This window comes from Piliocolobus tephrosceles, chromosome 12 (genome assembly GCF_002776525.5).
Source record: "Piliocolobus tephrosceles isolate RC106 chromosome 12, ASM277652v3, whole genome shotgun sequence".
Taxonomy (NCBI): Eukaryota; Metazoa; Chordata; class Mammalia; order Primates; family Cercopithecidae; genus Piliocolobus; species Piliocolobus tephrosceles.
The window spans coordinates 17472541-17492389 of record NC_045445.1 but is presented as its reverse complement, the minus strand read 5'-3'; the positions used below and the strand labels follow the sequence as shown (position 1 = coordinate 17492389).

Below are 19849 nucleotides of genomic sequence, written 5' to 3'. Positions count from 1 at the left end.
ATGTTTGCATTTAGCTACAGTCTCTTGTTCTAGAGCAGTGGTTCTCAACCGGGGCAATTTGCCCACTCCCCCAGGAAACATTTAGCAGTGTATAGAGACATTTTTGATTGTCATAACTGGGAGGATACTAATGACATCTAGTGAATAGACGTCAGGGACACCACCAAATATGCCACAGTGTGCCGAACAGCTTCCACAACAAAGAATTATCTGGCCTAAAACGTCAATAGTGCTGCTGTCAATAAATCCTGGTCTAGAGTGAACTATTTTTGAACCTTACATTTACTTGGGAGTTAATGCTATTTTCAGAATACATTTTTGATCATTTTGAGAGATTATGTTTAGAGTCTGAGACTCTGAACCACCAATCACTGGGTGGTGATTGAAGCCAGTGTGTTACAAAGAGCTTTTAAGACCCAGAAGAAGTATTAGCCAAATGAAGAGTGCTTTTCTGTTGGCTTTCTCACTGTCTGTGCTTTGAATATATTTTTATTCATTAAAAGAAGCTAATGAAGTTCAGTATATTTTGAGACAGTCTAATGTGTAATATTTTATCACTAAATTAAAGTGAAGATTTCATGTTTTCACACAGAGCAAGATGAAATATAGTATACTGAAGGAAATGTCCAATTATCTTAACACACAAACGTTAGCTATGATGGCCATTTTGTGTTTTATTATACCTAGTTGTTGCTAGCTCTACCTTATTAAAATCTTCAGTTTTAAAGGCTGAAAGATAAAAAAGAGATAAAAATATATTAATGCTGATTGTTAACCAACAAGTAAGTATTTATTAAGTGTCTTCTTTGGGCTTGGTAGCATATTCATTGAGAATATGGAAACATTAAGATATAATACTATTTTTATTGAGTTGATTATATGCCAGCTATTTGCACACATTTATCTCACTTAATTTTCAGAATTGCCATGAGCTGTAGGTCACCTTATTCCCATTGCATGGATAAGGCAACTGAAGCCCAGAGAGATGGACTTGTTCACGGCCACTCAGCCAGTAAGTGGTAGAGCCATGATTCATTCAAACCCAGGTTGGCCTCATTCTTTCAAAGTACAACTCTCTATGTCCTTCTCAAGAAAGAGGCACTTTCTCGAGCTAGAGCCAAACCAACAACTAACGGGTGCCTCCAAAATCTGCTCTGTAGTCCTCTATTTGACCAAGTGGACTGCTCTTAACTGGGGGAACTAAGACTGGTGCATGTAAAGCAATACAATATCACCCTCAGGAATATAGGATGACAATAGAATATCTCTGGTCTTTCCTATGACCCTTCAGCCCTTCTTTAAAAAACACACCCTTTCTGTTTTACTACATGATTCTGGGATACAGGGAGTCAAGGCTAGTGTAACCTCTGGAATAATGCCATTACATCCTCAATTCCAGCTTATTTTGATCTCAGTTTACACTTATGGACCAAAGAAAGCGGTAGGTTCTGTAGGAGAACAGGACACAGTCGTCCCTATTCTCAAGGATACAGAAAACCTCTGGGTCCTATTCTTTTACTCAGTGCAAGTAGCTGTAGACTAACTATGGGCCTTGTGGTGGTCAGTATTCTTCGAATTTTGAGTATCATACTAAAAAGTTTCAACAGAAAGTCTCCTCTTAAAGAGGTGTTCTATTCCCTCAGAGGTAATCAGAAGCTGTATTCTCTGGCATTCTTGTGTTGTGCATTTTACATCCTCTGGCATCTCATGCCTGGGTTGGTCTCTCTACCTTTTCCTGTCTAACTGCTGCTTGTTTTTTGAGGTCTTTCTGCACAAAGTGGTTTCTGGTCACCTCAGCCCATATTGATATCTTTCCTAGAACAGTCAAGGACAGAATAGGCTTTGACTCCTATCTGTGCTATTTATTGGCTGTGTATTGTAAGGCAAGTCACTTCACCTCTTGGAGCCTCCATTTCCTTGTGGAATGGGGGAAATAATAGTACTTGCCTCAGAAAAACACAACTGAATGTCATCACACATGTGAAGCCTGTAACTCAGAGACGGGCATAAAATAATTTAGTAAAAGCTAATTATTATTATTATCATCTTCATCATCTTCATGAAATACAAATTTGATTGTCTTATTCTATGGCTTATGTATCTTCACTGGCTCCCAGTTGCCCACATGGTCAAATCCAAACTTCTTAACTTGGCATGCAATATCTGGCCCCTTATCTACTCTTGCAGTCTTTTCTTCTATTAAAAAAAAAAAATTAGGCTGGGCACGATGGCTCATGCCTATAATCCCAGCATTTTGGGAGGCCGAGGCGGATCACCTGAGGTCAGGAGTTTGAGAACAGCCTGGCCAACATGGTGAAACCCTGTCTCTACTAAAAAATACAAAAATCAGCCGGGTGTGGTGGCAGGCACCTTAATCCCAGCTACTTGGGAGGCAGAGGCAGGAGAATCGTTTGAACCCAGGAGGCAGAGTTTGCAGTGAGTCGAGATCAAGCCATTGCCCTCAAACCTGGGGGACAAGAGCGAGATTTCTCTCAAAAAAAAAAAAAAAGAATTAGAGACAGGATCTCACTATGTCACCCAGGCTGGAATGCAGTGGTGCTATCATAGCTCACTGCAGCCTCGAACTCCTGGGTTCAGATAATCCTCCCACTGCAGCCTCCCAAGTGCCTAGGAGTAGAGACATATATGCCCTCTTTAATGCTCCCTTAATTCTCTATCTTACACTTTTAATGCTCCAATCTCTCTGTCATGGTTCTTACTGTTCCTTAAAACTGCCAGGGCTTTGAGTGTTTTTTTAAGCCTTTATGGGAACTTTATTCCTCTCTGGAATAGCTGTCTCCCATCCTCAAATGTGTTTGAACTCAGCTTTATAGGACTTTTCCCTATGATGCCTTCTCCAAAATCCCACCATTCATTCATTTAGTAAGTACATATTGAACGACAACTGTGTGCCAGGCTCTGCTTTAGGGGCTGGGGTTTTAGTGGTGAGCAAAACTATAAAGGGATAAAAATCCTGATCCTCATGGAGCTTACATTGCTAAGCAGTTAATTTAAATAGTTCAGTTTAACAAATATGCATTGTCCACCTACAATGTGCCCAACACTATGCTAAGCACTGGGGGCGTAAGATTAAGACTTAATCCCTAGCCTCAAGGCTATAGTCTTAAGAGTGAAGACACCTAAATGGATCATCTCCATGCATGGTGGCACAGAACCTGATACAGTGAAGCCCAGGGTTTTGTGAAAGCACAGAGGAGAGCACTTAGCTCACTTGGGGAGAGGGAAAGAGGGAAGGAAAGACTTTTCCGTAGAAAATGATAGAGATGTGTCTTATGTTTTGAGGGAAGACTTAATCTTAAAGGTAGAAAGTAAAGTTGACAACTGAGCAAGGCATGGCATACAGATGTCTCTAGATAACTTGGGGTTGCTGGAGTTTAAAATTTAAGGTGTAAACTGGCAGGAACAAGGCCTGAAGGAGTAGGTCATGACCTGACTCTGGGGGACCTTGTGTGTCAACACTAAGGAGTTGTAATTATTTATTTTATTTTTTAGAGACAGGGTCTCACTCTGTCACCCAGGCTTGAGTGCAGGGATGCCATCATAGCTCACTGTAACCTTGAACTCCTGGGCTCAAGTGATCCTCCCATCTCAGCCTCCAGAGTAGCTAGGACTACAGGCATGTACCACCATGCCCAGCTAATTAATTAATTAATTTTTTGTAGAGACAGGATCTTGCTATGTTACTCAGGCTGGTCTCAAACTTCAGGCTTCAGTTAATCCTCCCACCTCAGCTTCACAAAGCACTGGGATTATAGGCAGGAGTCATGACACCTGGCCAGGAGTTGGAATTTTTGCCAGATAAAGCTTGGATGTGCATCAAAGTCACTTGTGGCAATTATTTAACATTAACTAAAACCAACAAATCTGATGTCCAGGGACCATCCAAGAGCCTCTGGGTCAGAACCCCTGTTGATCTGTATTTCTAATGGCTTAACCGGTTCCTAATACACTCCAGAGCTTGAGTACTTTTGCTATGGGGAAGTATTTTTTTTTTTTTTTTTTTTTTTTTTTTTAGACAGAGTCTGGCTCTGTCAACCAGGCTGGAGTGCAGTGGCATGATCTCGGCTCACTGCAACCTCCGCTTCCCGGGGTCAAGTGATTCTCCTGCCTCAGTCTCCCAAGTAGCTGGGATTATAGGCACCCCCACACCATGCCCAGCCATTTTTTTTTTTTTTGTATTTTTAGTAGAGACAAGGTTTCACCATATTGGCCAGACTGGTCTTGAACTCCTGACCTCAGATGATTCACCCGCCTTGGCCTCCCCAAGTGCTAGGATTACAGGCTTGCGCCAATCAAATTTTGTGGCTTGGAAATATCACAATCACACTGACAGAGTAGAGAATGGATTTGAGAGAAAGACTGGAGGTAGGGAGAGAAGTCAACAAACAGTTGATTAAGTGAGAGATGAAGAGGGAATGGCTTAATATCCCATGGCTGTGGAGATAGACAGAGGGATATGGAGGAGAGGGATTCGAAGGCTATTAAGGAGTTGCAATTTGCAGGACTTGGTAACTGACAATATGTGGGTGCAAAAGAGGGAGGAGTTAAGGGTGATTTCCAGGTCTCCGACTTTGACCTCTACATCAATAGTGATGTGTAGCACAGCCACCAACTGAGATTATTTTCTACAAGAACTCCTTTTCTATCCCTCACACTACCTGGCAAGTGCCAGGCCCAAAGAAAGTGCTTAGTGAACACAAAATCAAATGTGGCTAAAGGGAGTTAAGACCCCCAGGACCCTGATTCCCAAGTAAGCTTTCCCTTTATTATTTTGCACAATGGCTGAAATTCCAGCTTTATGGACAATCTTTTTCCTGCACGTCTTATTCACTGCTGCAAGTTCTTGGAATTTAGTCTCCACAGTGGCTGTGGAAAGACTCTTTAGAGATTTTTTTTTGAGATGAGATCTCACTACATTGCCCAGGCTGGCCTCAGCCTCCCTAGTAGCTAGGACTACAGGTCTGCACCACCACATCCCCACCAAAAGATTTGTTTATGTTGAATAGAAAGTAGTAGACTTTCAAAATGTTTTATTTAACTAGTTTCTTTTTCTTTTTTTAGTGTAGTTATATGATCACATTGGGAAACCCTTAGAAGAAACATACACTGGATACCTATCCCAGGATCAGACAGAATTCTTTTCATTATAGAATTGCAATTAGGGAAGGGAAAGGGGAAAAATGGGTTTCTCTGCTTTTCTTGGACTGTCTCATTCAAGATCCTGTGGTTGGATTGTCTTTTGGTTATGTATCATTATAAAAGGTTCTGAAGCTTAGAAAGAAGCTAGGGCGGCTGGGCGTGGTGGCTCACGCCTGTAATCCCAGCACTTTGGGAGGTCAAGGCAGGTGGATCATGAGGTCGGGAGATCGAGACCATCCTGGCCAACATGGTGAAACCCCGTCTCTACTAAAAATACAAAAATTAGCCAGGTGTGGTGGCAGCTACTCAGGAGGCTGAGGTAGGAGAATTACTTGAACCCAGGAGGCAGAGGTTGCAGTGAGCTGAGATCATGCCACTGCACTCCAGCCTGGCGAAAGAGGGAGACTCTGTCAAGCAAGCAAGCAAGCAAGAAAGAAAGAGAAAGAAAGAAAGAAGAGAAAGAAGCTAGGGCATTTTTAATATTGGTTTAGTGCTTTCTCTGACCTGAAACAAAAGTAAGCAAAGATATCAGGGTGATAATTCTCCCCATTTTTGTTTCATCTCCTGTTTTCTACTCTTAAATTGTGATACAAGCAATTCAGCTGTAGAAAAAAATTAATTTCTCCAGATCCTTTAAGTTGCTTTTAACTTGTGAGGTTCAGTGGCCCTTTGGTTCAGTGGAAGATGGAAGGAAGGAAGGAAGGAAGGAAGGAAGGAAGGAAGGAAGGGAGGGAGGGAGGGAGGGAGGGAGGGAGGGGCAGACTAGCTGAGAGGGGAGCTTTTTGAAATCTTGACTCTCAGGCTGCATCCCAGATCAATTAAATCAGAATTGCTGGGGGTGTCACCCAGGTGGTAGTATTTAAATCTCCCCAGGTAATTTCAACGTGCGGCCAATGTTGAGAATGATCACACTAATCAGATAAACCCCATGTGATCATAAATTTCAAGCCCCAAATCAGAACATTAATAATAGCTATCATTTCTTGAGTGCCTACTCTGACAGGCACTCTAATATAACTTGTCCTTTTTCTCTCAGGAAAAGCCTTAGTTGCGTGAGGGTGTAATTCCTTTTCACATTTGAGAAACAGAGGAGGTACATCACATAGCTAAGTGTCTGCTTGACTCCAAAGTCCAGATTCTGTAGCTCAGCTGACTACCAAAATAGTGTGAGGGTTGGTGGATTTTTGTGTTTTAGGTAGGAGACAATTGTGTATTTTATGTAAAGCATCAAAAAGTTGAGAATTCATAAACATTTCAATGGTTTATGGGGAAAATAGGCAGCAAATCAAAATCAGAGATGTTTTAGATTCTGAGAAATGTGTTAGCTATACACCTGCCATCTCCTGAACCTTTGATGTTGGATTCAAAGAAGGAAGCTTAGAGTAAGAATAGGTATTATCATCCCCATTTTCCAGATGAGAAAACTGACGCTTGGCAAGATTGTTACTTGCCCAAGATCAGACATCTAGTAAACCAACAGAGTAGATCTGTGTTACTCTATGCCCATGGTCTTAATCACTATACCATACTGATTCCTGATGAGCATTGAAGAGTAGAAGGAAGTGGTATGATGATATATTGGATGGAAAGTTATCCTAAGTTTGGAATCTGGCAAGGAAAAAGGTACCAACCGCTGTCTAAAACTTTCTGCAATCTTGTTATTGAGTAAGATGTTTTCCTAGATGAATTGTCCTGGGGTGCACCATTAGACTGTAGAATCTGGAATTTTCTTTGATTAAGTCATTGAATCATAATATCATCTGAAAATTGTTTTTAATGATATAAAAATCAATGAAATCATGGATTAAAGAAAAATTTGCTCATAATTATATCATCCTGAAATATAAAGATGCCTTCTTTTATCTATGCTCTGCTCTATCTGGTCCACATATTTATGCTTATATTATGTTCACACTGGTATGATACCCAGGAATCATTTAAGGCCTTTTATCACCTGACACCATATTATAAAGATTGCCTCATGCTGCTATATAGTCTTTACATTGGTCATTTTTGTATTATTTCATTGAGCACTTGGGACATAATTTAGCTAATTGCCTATTTGGGGGGGCATTTGGTTTGTTTTTAATTTTCAATATTATAAATCATAGTATTATGATCACCATTTTGCATGTAATTTTTTTGAATATGGGGCCATTTCTTTAGGATAAATCCTTCCAAATGAGATTTTTTTCTCATTTATTTCTTTATTCATTTGTTTATTGAGACGGGGCTCGCTGTGTTGCCCAGGCTGCATTTGAATTCGTGGGCTCGAGTGATCTCCCGTCACAGCCTCCTCAGCTGGGACCACAGGCACGTGCCAGTGCACCTGACTCCAAGATGGTTTTAGAGTTTAAATAAAGCTTAAGGCCAGGCACAGTGGCTTATGCCTGTAATCCTAGCACTTGAGGAGGCCGAGGCGGGCAGATCACTTAAGGTCAGGAGTTTGAGACCAGCCTGACCAATATGGCAAAACCCCATCTCTACAAAAAATACAAAAATTAGCTGGGCATGATGGCAGCCTCCTGTAATCTCAGCTACTCAGGAGGCTGAGGCAGGAGAATTGCTTGAACCCTGGAGGTGGAGGTTTCAGTGAGCCGAGATTACACCACTGCACTCCAGCCTGGGCGACAGAGTAAGACTGTCTCCAAAAAAAAGTTTAATAAAGTTTTTAAAGTTTAATGATACAAAACTTTGATTTATAAAACTAATGTATGCTCTGGATATGCAAATACATAAGATTATTACCCCCTTTGTCTATCTGTAGTGATAATGGTTATTTACGTTTTCTAAATTGAAGCAAGTTATAAGAAGATTTTTGTATCAGAAATAGGCTTGGACCTCTTTTATTCTTTTTGAAATGGAGAAGTTAAGCTACTAATTTTGTTTTCTTGCTTTGTTTAGAGACCTGCAGAATTCAATCAGATGGATTCTCACACCTGTTTGCAGGTGACTGCCTCTGGCCCTGTTGCTCATCCTGTTTGCTCAGCAAGAGAGCCTGTTGGTTTTTACTTGATAAATGTACAAATCTTGAGAGTTGGAGAATCAGTAGCCCGCCTCAAAACTGACATGCTTTGTGTTTTTGAGAAAGCTACCTTCATTTGCTATGAAGTCTGGCTAACAAAGATCTTTTTCATTTTGTTTCAGGGACAGTTGGATTTTTTTCCTGTTTCTGGTTAATTGCTAAAATCTACAGTGTGCTGAAGGTGGAGTAAAGTATTTCCCCAAAGGGTTCCAAGCACATCTCCCTTGCCCGTGAATATCTGTATATCTATATGAACATCAATTGAGATATATATGTGTGTGCTTCTAATTACATAATTTTAACCATATATATGTAAATATAAAATCTCATTGTTTGGCCTCAGTTTGTATGACACAAAATACTGATTGTATGGAAGAAAAGAGGTTGGGAAACAGATTTATTCTACATCATATTTTCCTGAAAAGCTACAATAAAAAGATTTAAATTAAAGCAATTAGAGCAAGGGAGGCATATTTCTTTAAAAAAAATTAAAGTTGAGTACCACACTGGTTTTTCAGATGAAGTTTTCTTTCTTTTCCTTTTTCTCCTTCATATTGTTCAGAGCATCTAATTCCATCAGAACTATTGTCAAATAAACTTTATGTAAAATGTGTATTTTTCTAATGGGAGTTGATTATACAAACTGTATTACACCTTTGTATCTGAGTGATCATTTAAAAATGCATATTGGCTTAGCACATAGAGTTTATGAAATGCCAGATAATGCTCTTATTCCTCAGTGAAATCTGCACATTTCTAGTTGTTAGTTGTCTATTTCTATTTGCCGTTCCTTGGGGGGCTGAGAATGTTCAAGTTTGACTTAGCTGTGTTTAAATAATAAATCTTTGGAGTCAATTTTCTTGGGTTTATTTGCTTTGCCTAAACAATAGTCAGATATCACATCTCCTAAAATGCTGGGAATTTGTATTGCAAATATTCTTCTAGCTTGTAGTTTTGGGGGAGCAGCCATGAAAATCACACATTTTCTACATCAAATTGTATTGATAAATATGGGTCTCATTTAGGAAAATGTTTGAAAAATGTCTACATATACCCTTCAATTAAAGGTTATTCTCAAAGCCATCCTTAAGCTGAGGAGTACTTGTTTGTCTGTGCAGGGATCAAAGAGTTTATGTTGCCCCTGGATGGGAGATTGGAATGAGGAGGGACAGGGTCAGAGAGTTGCATTCTGAAAGAGTGAAACGAGGAGAAGGAGTTTACTAGTTACCTCATGGAAGAAGAAAATAATTCACTAGCCAGTAATGTGTCTGTATTGGAAGGGTCAGGGCTATGACTGGTGGCAAATGGGCCTGGGGCCTAGAGCAGCCTGGTGGGGCAGGGAATGGCTACAGAAGACTACAGAAGGTTTCTCGACAGTGGAATTTTCACCTCCTCTAAACCCTCTCCTATTCAGTCTCATAACCTAGGGCTGAGCCCTTAGCCCTGCTTGACAGGAGAAACTGCTGTTATGAGGCCCATTGGAGCCAATTCTATTCTCCTCTAAATACTCTGAACTAAGTAGTGGTATACTGAGCTTCAGGGACCTCTTTTCCCGCCAGCTTGGCTGCTTAATTGTTTTATCTGAGCTCCCAAGCCCACTTATTTGAATTGATGGTAGTAGTTTGCTAGAAAGGCACATTTATTTCTGCAGCAGGAAAATGTGATTGCCTAGATGGCGTTCACAGAGTAAAGTGAAGGGAGTCACCTGCAGGTCTCATGGCAACCATCTTTGAACATCTTGAAATAGTAAGTCAGCATTTAGCTTGATTTTGGAGTGAAAAATGGAGAAGAACACTTTACTTGGATTGCAATGGGGCTGAATAGCTCCCTGAGCCTCCCAGTGTGGGCCCGCCAATACCACTTTGGAGGCAGGAGGCATGCAGTTCCTTGCTCTGCTACCAATGAGAGTATCAGAAGAGGAGCTGCTAGTAGGTCAAGCACTTCAACTCAATAGGAACTAGGGGCTCTTAGATTTTAGACATATTTGCCTATCTCATCTGTGTACAGTAGTTTCACATGTAATGGTTGCAATAGAGGTATAACCATTTTCTGAAAGGAGGGCTTGAGGGAACGTGCTCTTGCCTTCCTGTTTCATAAACCCTGGTGAGTTGGGGCTGAACCAAGGTGTGTGTGGGAACTAGGCCAGGCTGGGCTGAGTTGTGTGGAGGGAAGTGGCCTGGGCCAGAGTGGTAGGACAGCAGGGGCTGGAGCCCAGTGGCGGTGACCTGGGTGCTAGGCAGTACTGTTTCCTAAAGACAAAGGTTACTCACTGTCTTTCCCCGATCCATCGCCCCTAGACTTCATTGTCTTCAGAATAAAGTTGGGCATTTGAGAGTCCCACAAACCATCGGGCCCGCAGATTTTCTCTCTGCCCACCCCCTCCCTCCTTTTGAAATCCTTTCCATTCATAGAAGACCAGGCTTATGCTCTTCCAGCAAGCCCTTCCTGCTGAACCCCCTCCATCCCTTGCATATTCCTTATATTAGAATACTGGAATATGAAATATTAGAGCCCATATATTTCATTCTACTTTGTAATGCAGTTAGTTGTTCATCCCCTGTCTCCTCCATTCAAGCAAAAGAGAAGGGATGGAGACCAAGGTATGTGTCTCCCTCACTGTTTCCTCAAGGATCTTGGCATAAAAACCAGATACACACATAAAATTTGACTTTATTTAGAATATTTAAGAGGAATATACCAAGGATAGAATAACAGCACCTATTTAAGAAACACAAACATCACTTAATAATACTTAGTTAAATCACAAACATCAATTTCTCCACATTTCCCAAGCAGGAGTCCGTTATTCTTTTCCAGCAAAAGCAAAAAAAAAAAAAAAAAAAAAAGGCATTGTAACCATTTTAGAAAGGATCCAATTAAAGTCAACCAATATGTGAAACCTTGGCCTTGGGCAGAGTCTCTGGGACTACTGGCCCATGTAACAGTGTTGATTTATGAATTTGATTGGGGTGTGAGTGGGGTTCTCTTCTTGCTGAGGGGAGGAGGATAAAGCCTACCCCTTTTGTGCACCTGAAGATAAGTCGTGCCAATGGGAACTTGGCCCCAGGACTGTAGTTTGACAATCCTTTGAAAAGGCACTTTTCAATTACAAATTGTTTTTTTTTAAAGAAAAATGAAACTTTTAAATTCAAACGTTAAAATATTAAAGAGAACTGTTTATTGATTAATTACATTTTTCCGTTTTCAGTTTCAAAGCAGTACACAAAATTTGGTATTAAAGGCAGTTTTAGAAACAATTTAATGAGGGTATATATAGTTTTGTTAGTTGTAATATTTATTCTGAAAATACAGCAAAATCATCTTATAGTTTTCCTTTCTTGTCTGACACAAATTCCATTGATATAGTACTGTAACTATCAAACACCATAGCTGTGACCCCATAGAGGAGTCCCACTACCTCTCTATCTAGCCATCCATGCTGTCTCTATCTTGTCTCTCAGACAATCAACCAAAGGGGGAAAAACAGAGCAGCCTTTTTCTGGGTTTTGTTACTGCTTTAGGAGGGCATGGATGGTCACATTATGGATCTGCCAAGCACGAAACCTGTCAGTTCACGGTCAGGTGTTGGTTGGGTCTTCAGAGTGCAGTATTCTTTTCGTCCTGCTGACTGGACTTTACTTGCTTATCCTGGAGTCCTTCCTTTTTAATGGAGAAGGATGGTCTTCTTTGAGTTTGCATTCTATATATTCAGTGAATAGAAAACAGGCATGCCAGTGCCAAGTGTGTTGTGAAAAACTGTCAGCAAGGACTTCAGCCAAGATGATTAGTTCACACTGATGACCAATTGTACCAGAATAAGTTCTCACCTGTCATATATCATATTAGGGATTTAAGGAATGAAAGGCACCACTTCCTGCCACCCCACCTTGGCGCCATTTTACATATCCTGTAGTATACACTTTAAAAATAAATTTAAAAAACAAGTGTACTATGTTCTACATCAGAAACTGACCAAAGTGTAGGTCACACATAGAATTTGGCATGCATTTTATTAACTAACTTTACATGTACATACTACCTTTGAGGACGACACTATCTACAAACACATACAATCTAATATCTAGCACCGTATCTCCAAGAACACTTACATTTTATATACAGTTATAGTTTACATTTAGGAGAATTACTACAAAAAATACTACGTCACTAAAACAAGACGAAAATACCAAACTTTTAACATCAAAGTTGTAGCACAGATGAAGAGGGGGGAAAATCCACCTTACGTTTGAAACATCAAACTAAAACCAATCTTGTTTTTCTCTACATTTTAGAACAAGACAGATAGAGTAATTATTCCTCAGACACAGTAAACCTCCTGCTGAGTGTCTAAGTCACTGTGGTTTTCCCTTGGTGTGTGTACTCTGAGATATGGAGGCTTTGGGAGGCAATGATGGAAACACTTGACACCTATTAGCAACCTTCATTTACCTTGAGGATTCTTATTCTATTTACCAAAGAGCAGTGAACTTGTCAGTGACCTGGCAATCTGTGGCCAGGTTCAGTGGATTTTAGCTTTCCTGTTTCTTCCTCTTTCAGTGGATTTTAGCTTCCCTGTTTCTTCCTCTAGCCAGTTTTGTTGCTTATGGCAAAAGACAGCTATAAGCAAGCTGGGCATTTGCCGTAGAGGAAGAGATCATGGCTAAGTAATTGGAAAGAATTTATGACAAGGATTTCTCTTCTTTTTGGATTTTAGACTATCACATTTGCTGTTTCCAGCTCACTGCTTCTGTCTCCTCATGCCTTAGTTTAGAGGGGCTTTGAGGGCCGAGATCACTAGTCCAGCCCATGGAGAGTAAGAGAAAGAGATAAGGAGGGAGAGGGTTAAAAGCCATTGACTGGCCAGATTTTCTCTCCTTATCTTGGCCACTGGCTAACAGCCAACTGTTCTTGTAATCTTTTGTCTGCTCTAGAAGGAAACGGCATTTTGCTTAGAGAAACCTCTCCTGACAGCATGAGGTCTGCCTCAAAGAGGAATACAACAGAAGAGACATTATGAGGGGAAAATACGTTATTGTTTTTTTCTTCTCAAAATATTGGGCAGGGTGGTTATGAGAGAAAAATACAGTCCAGTGGTTTAAATTTTTACTCTTTTTTTTATCCCAACAACTCATGAGAGTTTTATCTTGAGAGTTCAAATTACCAGATGATGTGTATTACTATTTTTTCTTCCAAATGATGTGCTTCAGACACTTTTAAAAGCTTTTTGGCAAAGTCTAAGTAAGCCTAGTTTAATCATATAAATTATCCTTCAGGTAGTATGAAAAAATCTTTTTGAAGTAACTTTACCTGGCTTAATTGATTAATTATGTATAAAATAAGGCAATGTTAGGCATCTTATAATTTTGTAGGTAAAAGGTTTTTTAGTGTTTTATTTTTGCTGAAATAATTGGACAGTATCTACAGGATTGACTATTCCCCCACTGATGCGTAATATCGAGTGCTTTTTTGGTAAAAAATGAGGCGCCTACCTTCTACTAAATAATAACTGGCACTTTTCCTTACCTGTTGAATTTGAAGTAGGTATCCCGTCATCTCTAAATTGGTGTGGAGTTGGGTAGGAGACAGAAAAATACCTTTCACTGCTGGTCACTCCTATGGCTCACTTCTCTCCTTCCCTGCTTCCACAGGCCCCCAGTTCCCTGTGAATCTGTCAGCTCTGGGTTGGGAAGGGATGAATGGGGAGTAGGTGAACATGCAGAGCTTCAAGCATGGACTATTCCTGAAGGGCCAGTGCAGCAGAGGGAGAGGGAGTGAGGCAGGTGAAGGCAGTGGGCTGATGGCAAGAGGTAGGCAGGGAGCTGGAAGTGCAGAGGCCTTCTAAGCAGCTGGTACTTGTGGTGTTTCAGAGAAGAGGGACCCTAGCATCATAGAAATCATGGAAGCCCAGGGCTTGCTCCTTATTACTGCCTTCCCAAGCTTGTGGAAATTGGTGTGTTAGTCAAAGCACCTGCGACTTCTTGGCAAACTAGATGCTCTATTATTCGTAAATAAGGAAAATCATTAAATTTAAAATCACATCATTTCATAGTCTGGTTTGTCTGGCCCCTGTACTTTAATGGGATTTTTTTTTTAACTGCACATATGAAGTGGCCTTGGCAAAAGAATACGTCCTTTAAAAACATTCAGGGAAAGCTATTGCACATGAGGATCTGTGAGGCTAATGATGAGTTTTTTTGTGTGCTTTCAGATTTTCAAATGACAAAACAGTATGTGCAGTAAAACCTCATTAAGTTGATAGTGCTTTATTCAAAATAGCAAAAAATTTCAAGTACTTGCTGTCTCCAAGCTAACCATGGGCCTTACTGTTCATTTAGAAGAAAATGTCATCAAAGCAGAATACTCTTAATTAAAAGGTCCTCTTTTCCAGGTTCATATTTTCAAAAGGTCTTCACTTTTGAGGATCCAATTTACCAAAATAATGGACAACGACTAAAATACGGAAAAGAGGAACTTCAAAAAGGAAATCAGGGAATCTTGGTGCCCTTGAGAATGTTGTGTGTGCTGTTAAATGGACTTACCATACTTGTACAGGTTGTGGTTCCATTTTGATTTGGGATTTTGGCAAACAATTTTCTCTGATACACTTTGAAGGGGGTGAACTTTAAAAATAAAACAAGAAGTTCAGTTTTAACACAATGTTTGGAGACACTTATGTTTGAAATCCTGTTTCCTACCCAAGTAAGCATTTCTACTCAAAGGATAAGCTATAGCTACCTTGAACTCCTTTGACCATTTGAACAGACCTCAAGGCACTACCCCTCCCCCATAGGAAGATTGATCACATAGGCCATTTCTTTACCCAGATATCCTTTAAGGACAGGTCAATACAAGAGTTTGGTGATAAATTGGTAGAAAAAATTTATGACTGTTAATTCACTTTATGCATTTTGGTAGAAAAATAAATGATAGTGTAAGGGTAAACTTCAGCCCCCATGCCTTGTCTGAATAACTACAAGTTCCAAATTAATGGAGTTGGAATTAATAAGGTTATCGTGGTATTTTTATTTGAAGGGTCAGCTCTATATTATTTGTTTCTATTCCCTCTCCTTTCCTAAATTCTGAACATGGCAATCCCAAATTCCCATGCGGAGTTATCCACAGTCCAAATACATTGCTGTTTACCTCTCCCCCTTGAGAAGTTCATGTTGAAATCTGTGAGGAGGAAGAGATAAAAAATATAAATGAGCTGGGCATTTATTTAAATGAAATGAGTTCTAATAAAGGCATGACAATCACACAAGAATGAGGTTAAACTCTGAAGATGGTCATCTTACATCATACAACTACCTGATTAACCATTTTCAACCAAACACTCCCTCCACCCATATTGACAGTGGATTTCTGCATGAACAGTTGGTTGACTTTAGAGTTGCTTTAACTTGTTCTATAGGAGGAAAAAAACACTAGCTTGACTGTTTTTTTTGGTTCCATGTTACTTGGTCACATACATACGGCCCATGCCCTCAGAGATATGTACGTATATCCCTGTCCAAAGTTATTTTGCAGTTTGGGATTTGAGGAATATTCCTGTGAATTGACCCTAGGGATAATTTAGATATTGTTAAAGTTTTCCCAAAGTGATTTATTTCAACAGCATTAATTAGGGTATGTCTGACCTGAATGCTTTGATTTTAGGACTGTTTGGAATAGATTAGATGTTTTCCAGGTATTGTGAAACCATCCTCTTTGTCATTTCTGACTCTCTGATATTTCTCTCTCACATCTACAGAGAGCTTTAAAGCTTTAAAGAGAGCCACAGGTGGAAAAGACACATGGGTGTGCCTGAAGGAAGAAAAATGTACGTTCTGCCTTCCTTGCTGCCCATGTGGAGATCACATTTATTGTCTATGATCTCATGGACACAAAATATATTTCTGATGAACAAATCGTTCCTCAGTGACATTATGAATTTTGTAGGATTTAGGCCACTTCTAGTTGAATTTCTTTTTTTCTATAAATACTGTTTGAATAAAAAAGGCTTATTTGACAAAAACAAACCAAAAGAAAACATAAGGTTGGCAGAGATCTGAAGAATTCCTACCAGCATCTCAATTCAGTCACGTAAGGGAAGTTGTAAAACAGTTGCATGATTTTTGCCCCACTATTATTCAAACAGGAGACAGAAAATATTTGTGTCAATTGGCAATTTACACTTAATGACCTTAGTCCCAGCCCATGCATAAACCCAAGATTAAAAAAAAAAAAAAAAAAGTCAACTGTTTAGCCCCCCGAATGTGTGTTATTTCTCGATCTTTTCCCTTGGACTAGCTTCCCATTTCATACATGTCCTTCTACTTTTCTGGATCCCGTTACAGGATCTAGAAACCTTCTTGAGATTCTAACTGCAGGAGGCCCTTTGTTTTAGTTCGCATAACAGTCTTTGCACCCGGCTGTGGGGCTGTTCAGTTCAGAATTTGGCTCGTATGTTGATCAGTCCATTAGGTTCTGTTTCTTGGGCTCCATGAATGATTTGGTCCATTGCCTTTCTTTCAGTTGAACATAAGCTGTAGCTCTGGCCCATGAGCTCCCGACCCAAGGGCCGAAAAGTCCTTAAGTTCACAAGCATCATCTTCTCTTTCCTTCAGAGCTAAAGTTGGCATGTTGTAGCTCTGGAAAGACAGAATACCAAGTACAGGTCCAAAATGGATAGCCCTTGTTGCTTTAAGAAATTTAGAGCCTAATAATCTTTGGGGGGAAAATTTCACTCAGAATCCTCAAGTCCATGCTGTTAAGGAAATACCCCAGTTCCTGCCTCTTCTATATATTTATCTACCTCGTGGTGAAGAGCATGTGTGTGCAACACCTTTGCCTGAAATGGTATGGTTTGGCATTAATGGATTGTGGGTCCATTGAAAAGAAATCTGCTCTTGTTTCTCGTGTTATGGACAGTTCAAGGTTTGCCTTAGAACTAACTTCAAGGAAAAGCAGCACAATCATAGGAAGGGACAATCTTGCCTTCAGTCCCACCCTCTGCGCCGGCTTTGGTTCCGGGCAGGCCTGGGTGGCTATCTTCTTTCGGGGGCTTTTCCTTGCAGAAGAACTTCTTCAGCATATCCTGGATTTCCTTCTTAATGGTCTTGTGCATGTAGCCATAGATATAGGGGTGGATGCAGCACTGCAGGAAGAAAAGCCAGATGATTATGGTGATCACCCACTGGGGTACCTTGGTTTCGACATCCACCCACACAGCCAAGACTGCTAAAAAGCAGTAGGGCCCCAGGGATAGCACATAGGAGAAAATGATGATGAAGATCACTTTAGCAGCTTTGCACTGGTAGCACCTGGGCAGAGGAGGGTCGCTGTTGCTGTTACCACGACTGGGTGGGAGGCTCTCCGGGATGTTCACTGCCTCCACATCATCCTCACTGAAATTGATGTTGTCTTCACCAAACTCCAAGTCGTATTCACCCAAGTCAATGCTGCACTGGTTGACCTCTGTGCCACCCTTGTCTGCCTTCATGCTGTTCTCAACTTTGGTGCCGCCTTCCTTACCGTCCACGCTGCCGTCGCTGGCCACCGTGCTGCTCTCTCTGACCTCCTGGCTGTCCCTGACCTCTGCACTACCCTCACTGGTCCCCGTGCTTCCTTCCTTGGCCTTCAGGCTGCCGTCCTTGACTTCCATTCTGCCCTCTTTGGCTTTGACCTCACCATGCTGGCAGCGAAACTCACTCTCATCCTGGAACTCCTCCTTCTCTGCTCCCTCTTCATCCTCATTCTCCACACAGTCCTTGACGCGCACTTCCAAGCTGTGTCTCTTGACATTGTACAGCAGAGCATGCTGCCTCCGGGCTGCACCGAACACCACGGAGTAGCAGGCAATCATGACAATCAGTGGAATGACGATGAAGGACACCACGCTGAGAATAGTGTAGCTGGGGCTGGCTCCCCAGATCATGGAGCAGAGGGCATTGCGCTCATCAAAGGCAGCCTGGCCCCAGCCGTAGAGTGGAGGAGTGCTCTGCAGGATGGCCACAATCCAGGTGCCATAGAGGAGCAAGTAACCACGGCGCTGGGTCATCTTGGACGGGTAGGAGAGAGGGTGGATGATGGACATGTAGCGATCCACGGACACCACGACAATGGTGTTGACGCTGGCGAAGGCGAACAGGTGGGTGAGGCTAACCAGGGCCGTGCAGAAGTGGCTGTTGAGGGGCCAGAAGAGAGGCACAGAGGTGGCTACCACCCAGGGTGCCACGAGCGAAACCTGCAGCAGGTCGCTGACGAGGAGGTTAAAGATAAAACGGTTGGTCACCTGCAGCAGCTGCGGTTTGCGCTGCAACACTAGCGCCAGCACTATGTTGCCGACGAAAGAGGCAGCGAGGAAGATAACCAGCACGGTTGAGCGGATGATGCCGTGAGCCAGGCTAATGGGCATTTTGGAGAAGGGCATGCACGTGTGGCTGCTGTTACTCTCGCGCGTGCTGTTGGTGCAGGTGGATGTCATGGCAACAGCCAGAGGGCGTGAGACAGGGTGCAGGCTCAGCGCCGGCACTGGTGGGTGGCAAAGGGGTGCACAGACCGCACTCAGTGCCTATGCTGGTGACAAAAGAAACACGCAGGAAGGGTTAGTCACCCGTCAAGGGGAGAAGCCTCCGCGCCCAGCAAGGGCGCTGCAGGACCCCCTACCCCGGGTTCCCGCACAGCCCCATCCCCAGTACAGGCAGCTTCTATGGCTCCTTTCCGCACTCTTCAGATCTGTCTGCCTGTCTCCCTCCCGGGCTCTGATTTTCTCTCATCTGTTTCTCCTGCTGGCGCGTGCGTGCGCGCGCTTTCTCTGCTTGTCTCTCAGCTGTCTCTGGCTCCCGGGAGTTTTGGTCGCTAGCGCTAGCGCATGCGCGTGCGCTCTCTGTTTCTGTCTGTTTACGATAGTCAGTTTCTGTCTCTCTCCAGTGTCTCTCGCACTTTTTTTCTGTATCTCTCGGGGTGTGTGTCTGTATGTGTCTCACCGTTTCCTGGTTCTTTCTCATCTTTGTCTCTCACTCATGTCTGTCTCTGTTTCTCCGTCTCTCGATAGCACGTGCATGCTGTCTCTTTCCTTTCTGTTACTCTCATTTCTCTCTTCCACTGTTTGTCTCTCAGTCTGTCTGTGTGTGTCTCTTTTGCTAGCGCACTTTCTCTGCAGGGCTCGCGCTCTCGCTCCCTATCTTTCTCACAGTCTTACCCTTGTCTCTCCCTCAGTCTCTTTCTGATCCGTTCTGTCTCTCTGTGTCTCTGCTTGTCACTGTGTCGCTGGCTAGTTGGTGTGTGTCTCCGTCTTTCCCTAATGCTCTCTTGTCTCTCCATTTCTATTTCCCTAGCAGTTCATCTTTGTGGGTCCCTAGCGCACCTGTTCAATGTCGCCCTCTGTGTCTCTGCCCTCTCCGTGTCTCTCCAACTCTCTTGTTTCCGCGTCTCCCTCGGATTCTCTAGGTGTCTCCTTCTGTCTCTCCCTGGCACATGTGCGCTTGCTCTATCTTTCTCAGACCCTCTTGTCTCTGTGTCTCTCCATGTGGTTTCTGTCTCTCCCTGCCTAAGTTCTCTCTGCATTGCTCTGCCTCTCTCTCCATTGATCTCTAACACTCTACTGCTTGTCTCACCTGTCTCTCAAGCTATCTCTTTAGTGTGTGCACTCTCTAGTTGGTTTCTCTGTCCTTCACTTTCCTG

The 19849-nt window shown here is 42.1% G+C and overlaps 1 protein-coding gene and 1 pseudogene across 1 annotated transcript; one reads left to right on the top strand and one right to left on the bottom strand.

The window, feature by feature from the left end:
- LOC111535580 overlaps window positions 1-8375 on the top strand; it is a 33258-nt pseudogene extending 24883 nt beyond the window's left edge.
- An 8745-nt stretch (window positions 8376-17120) lies between these two features.
- Window positions 17121-18816, bottom strand: GPR101 (G protein-coupled receptor 101). Its single transcript, XM_023201837.2, has one exon. The coding sequence runs from the start codon at window positions 18648-18650 to the stop codon at window positions 17121-17123; it is 1530 nt and encodes a 509-aa protein (XP_023057605.1). The 5' UTR covers window positions 18651-18816.
- Between the last annotated feature and the right edge of the window lie 1033 nt (window positions 18817-19849).

Bases quoted from the DNA above. Each gene is read 5' to 3' on its own strand.
- GPR101 (XM_023201837.2), bottom strand. From the start codon at position 18,650: ATGACATCCACCTGCACCAACAGCACGCGCGAGAGTAACAGCAGCCAC.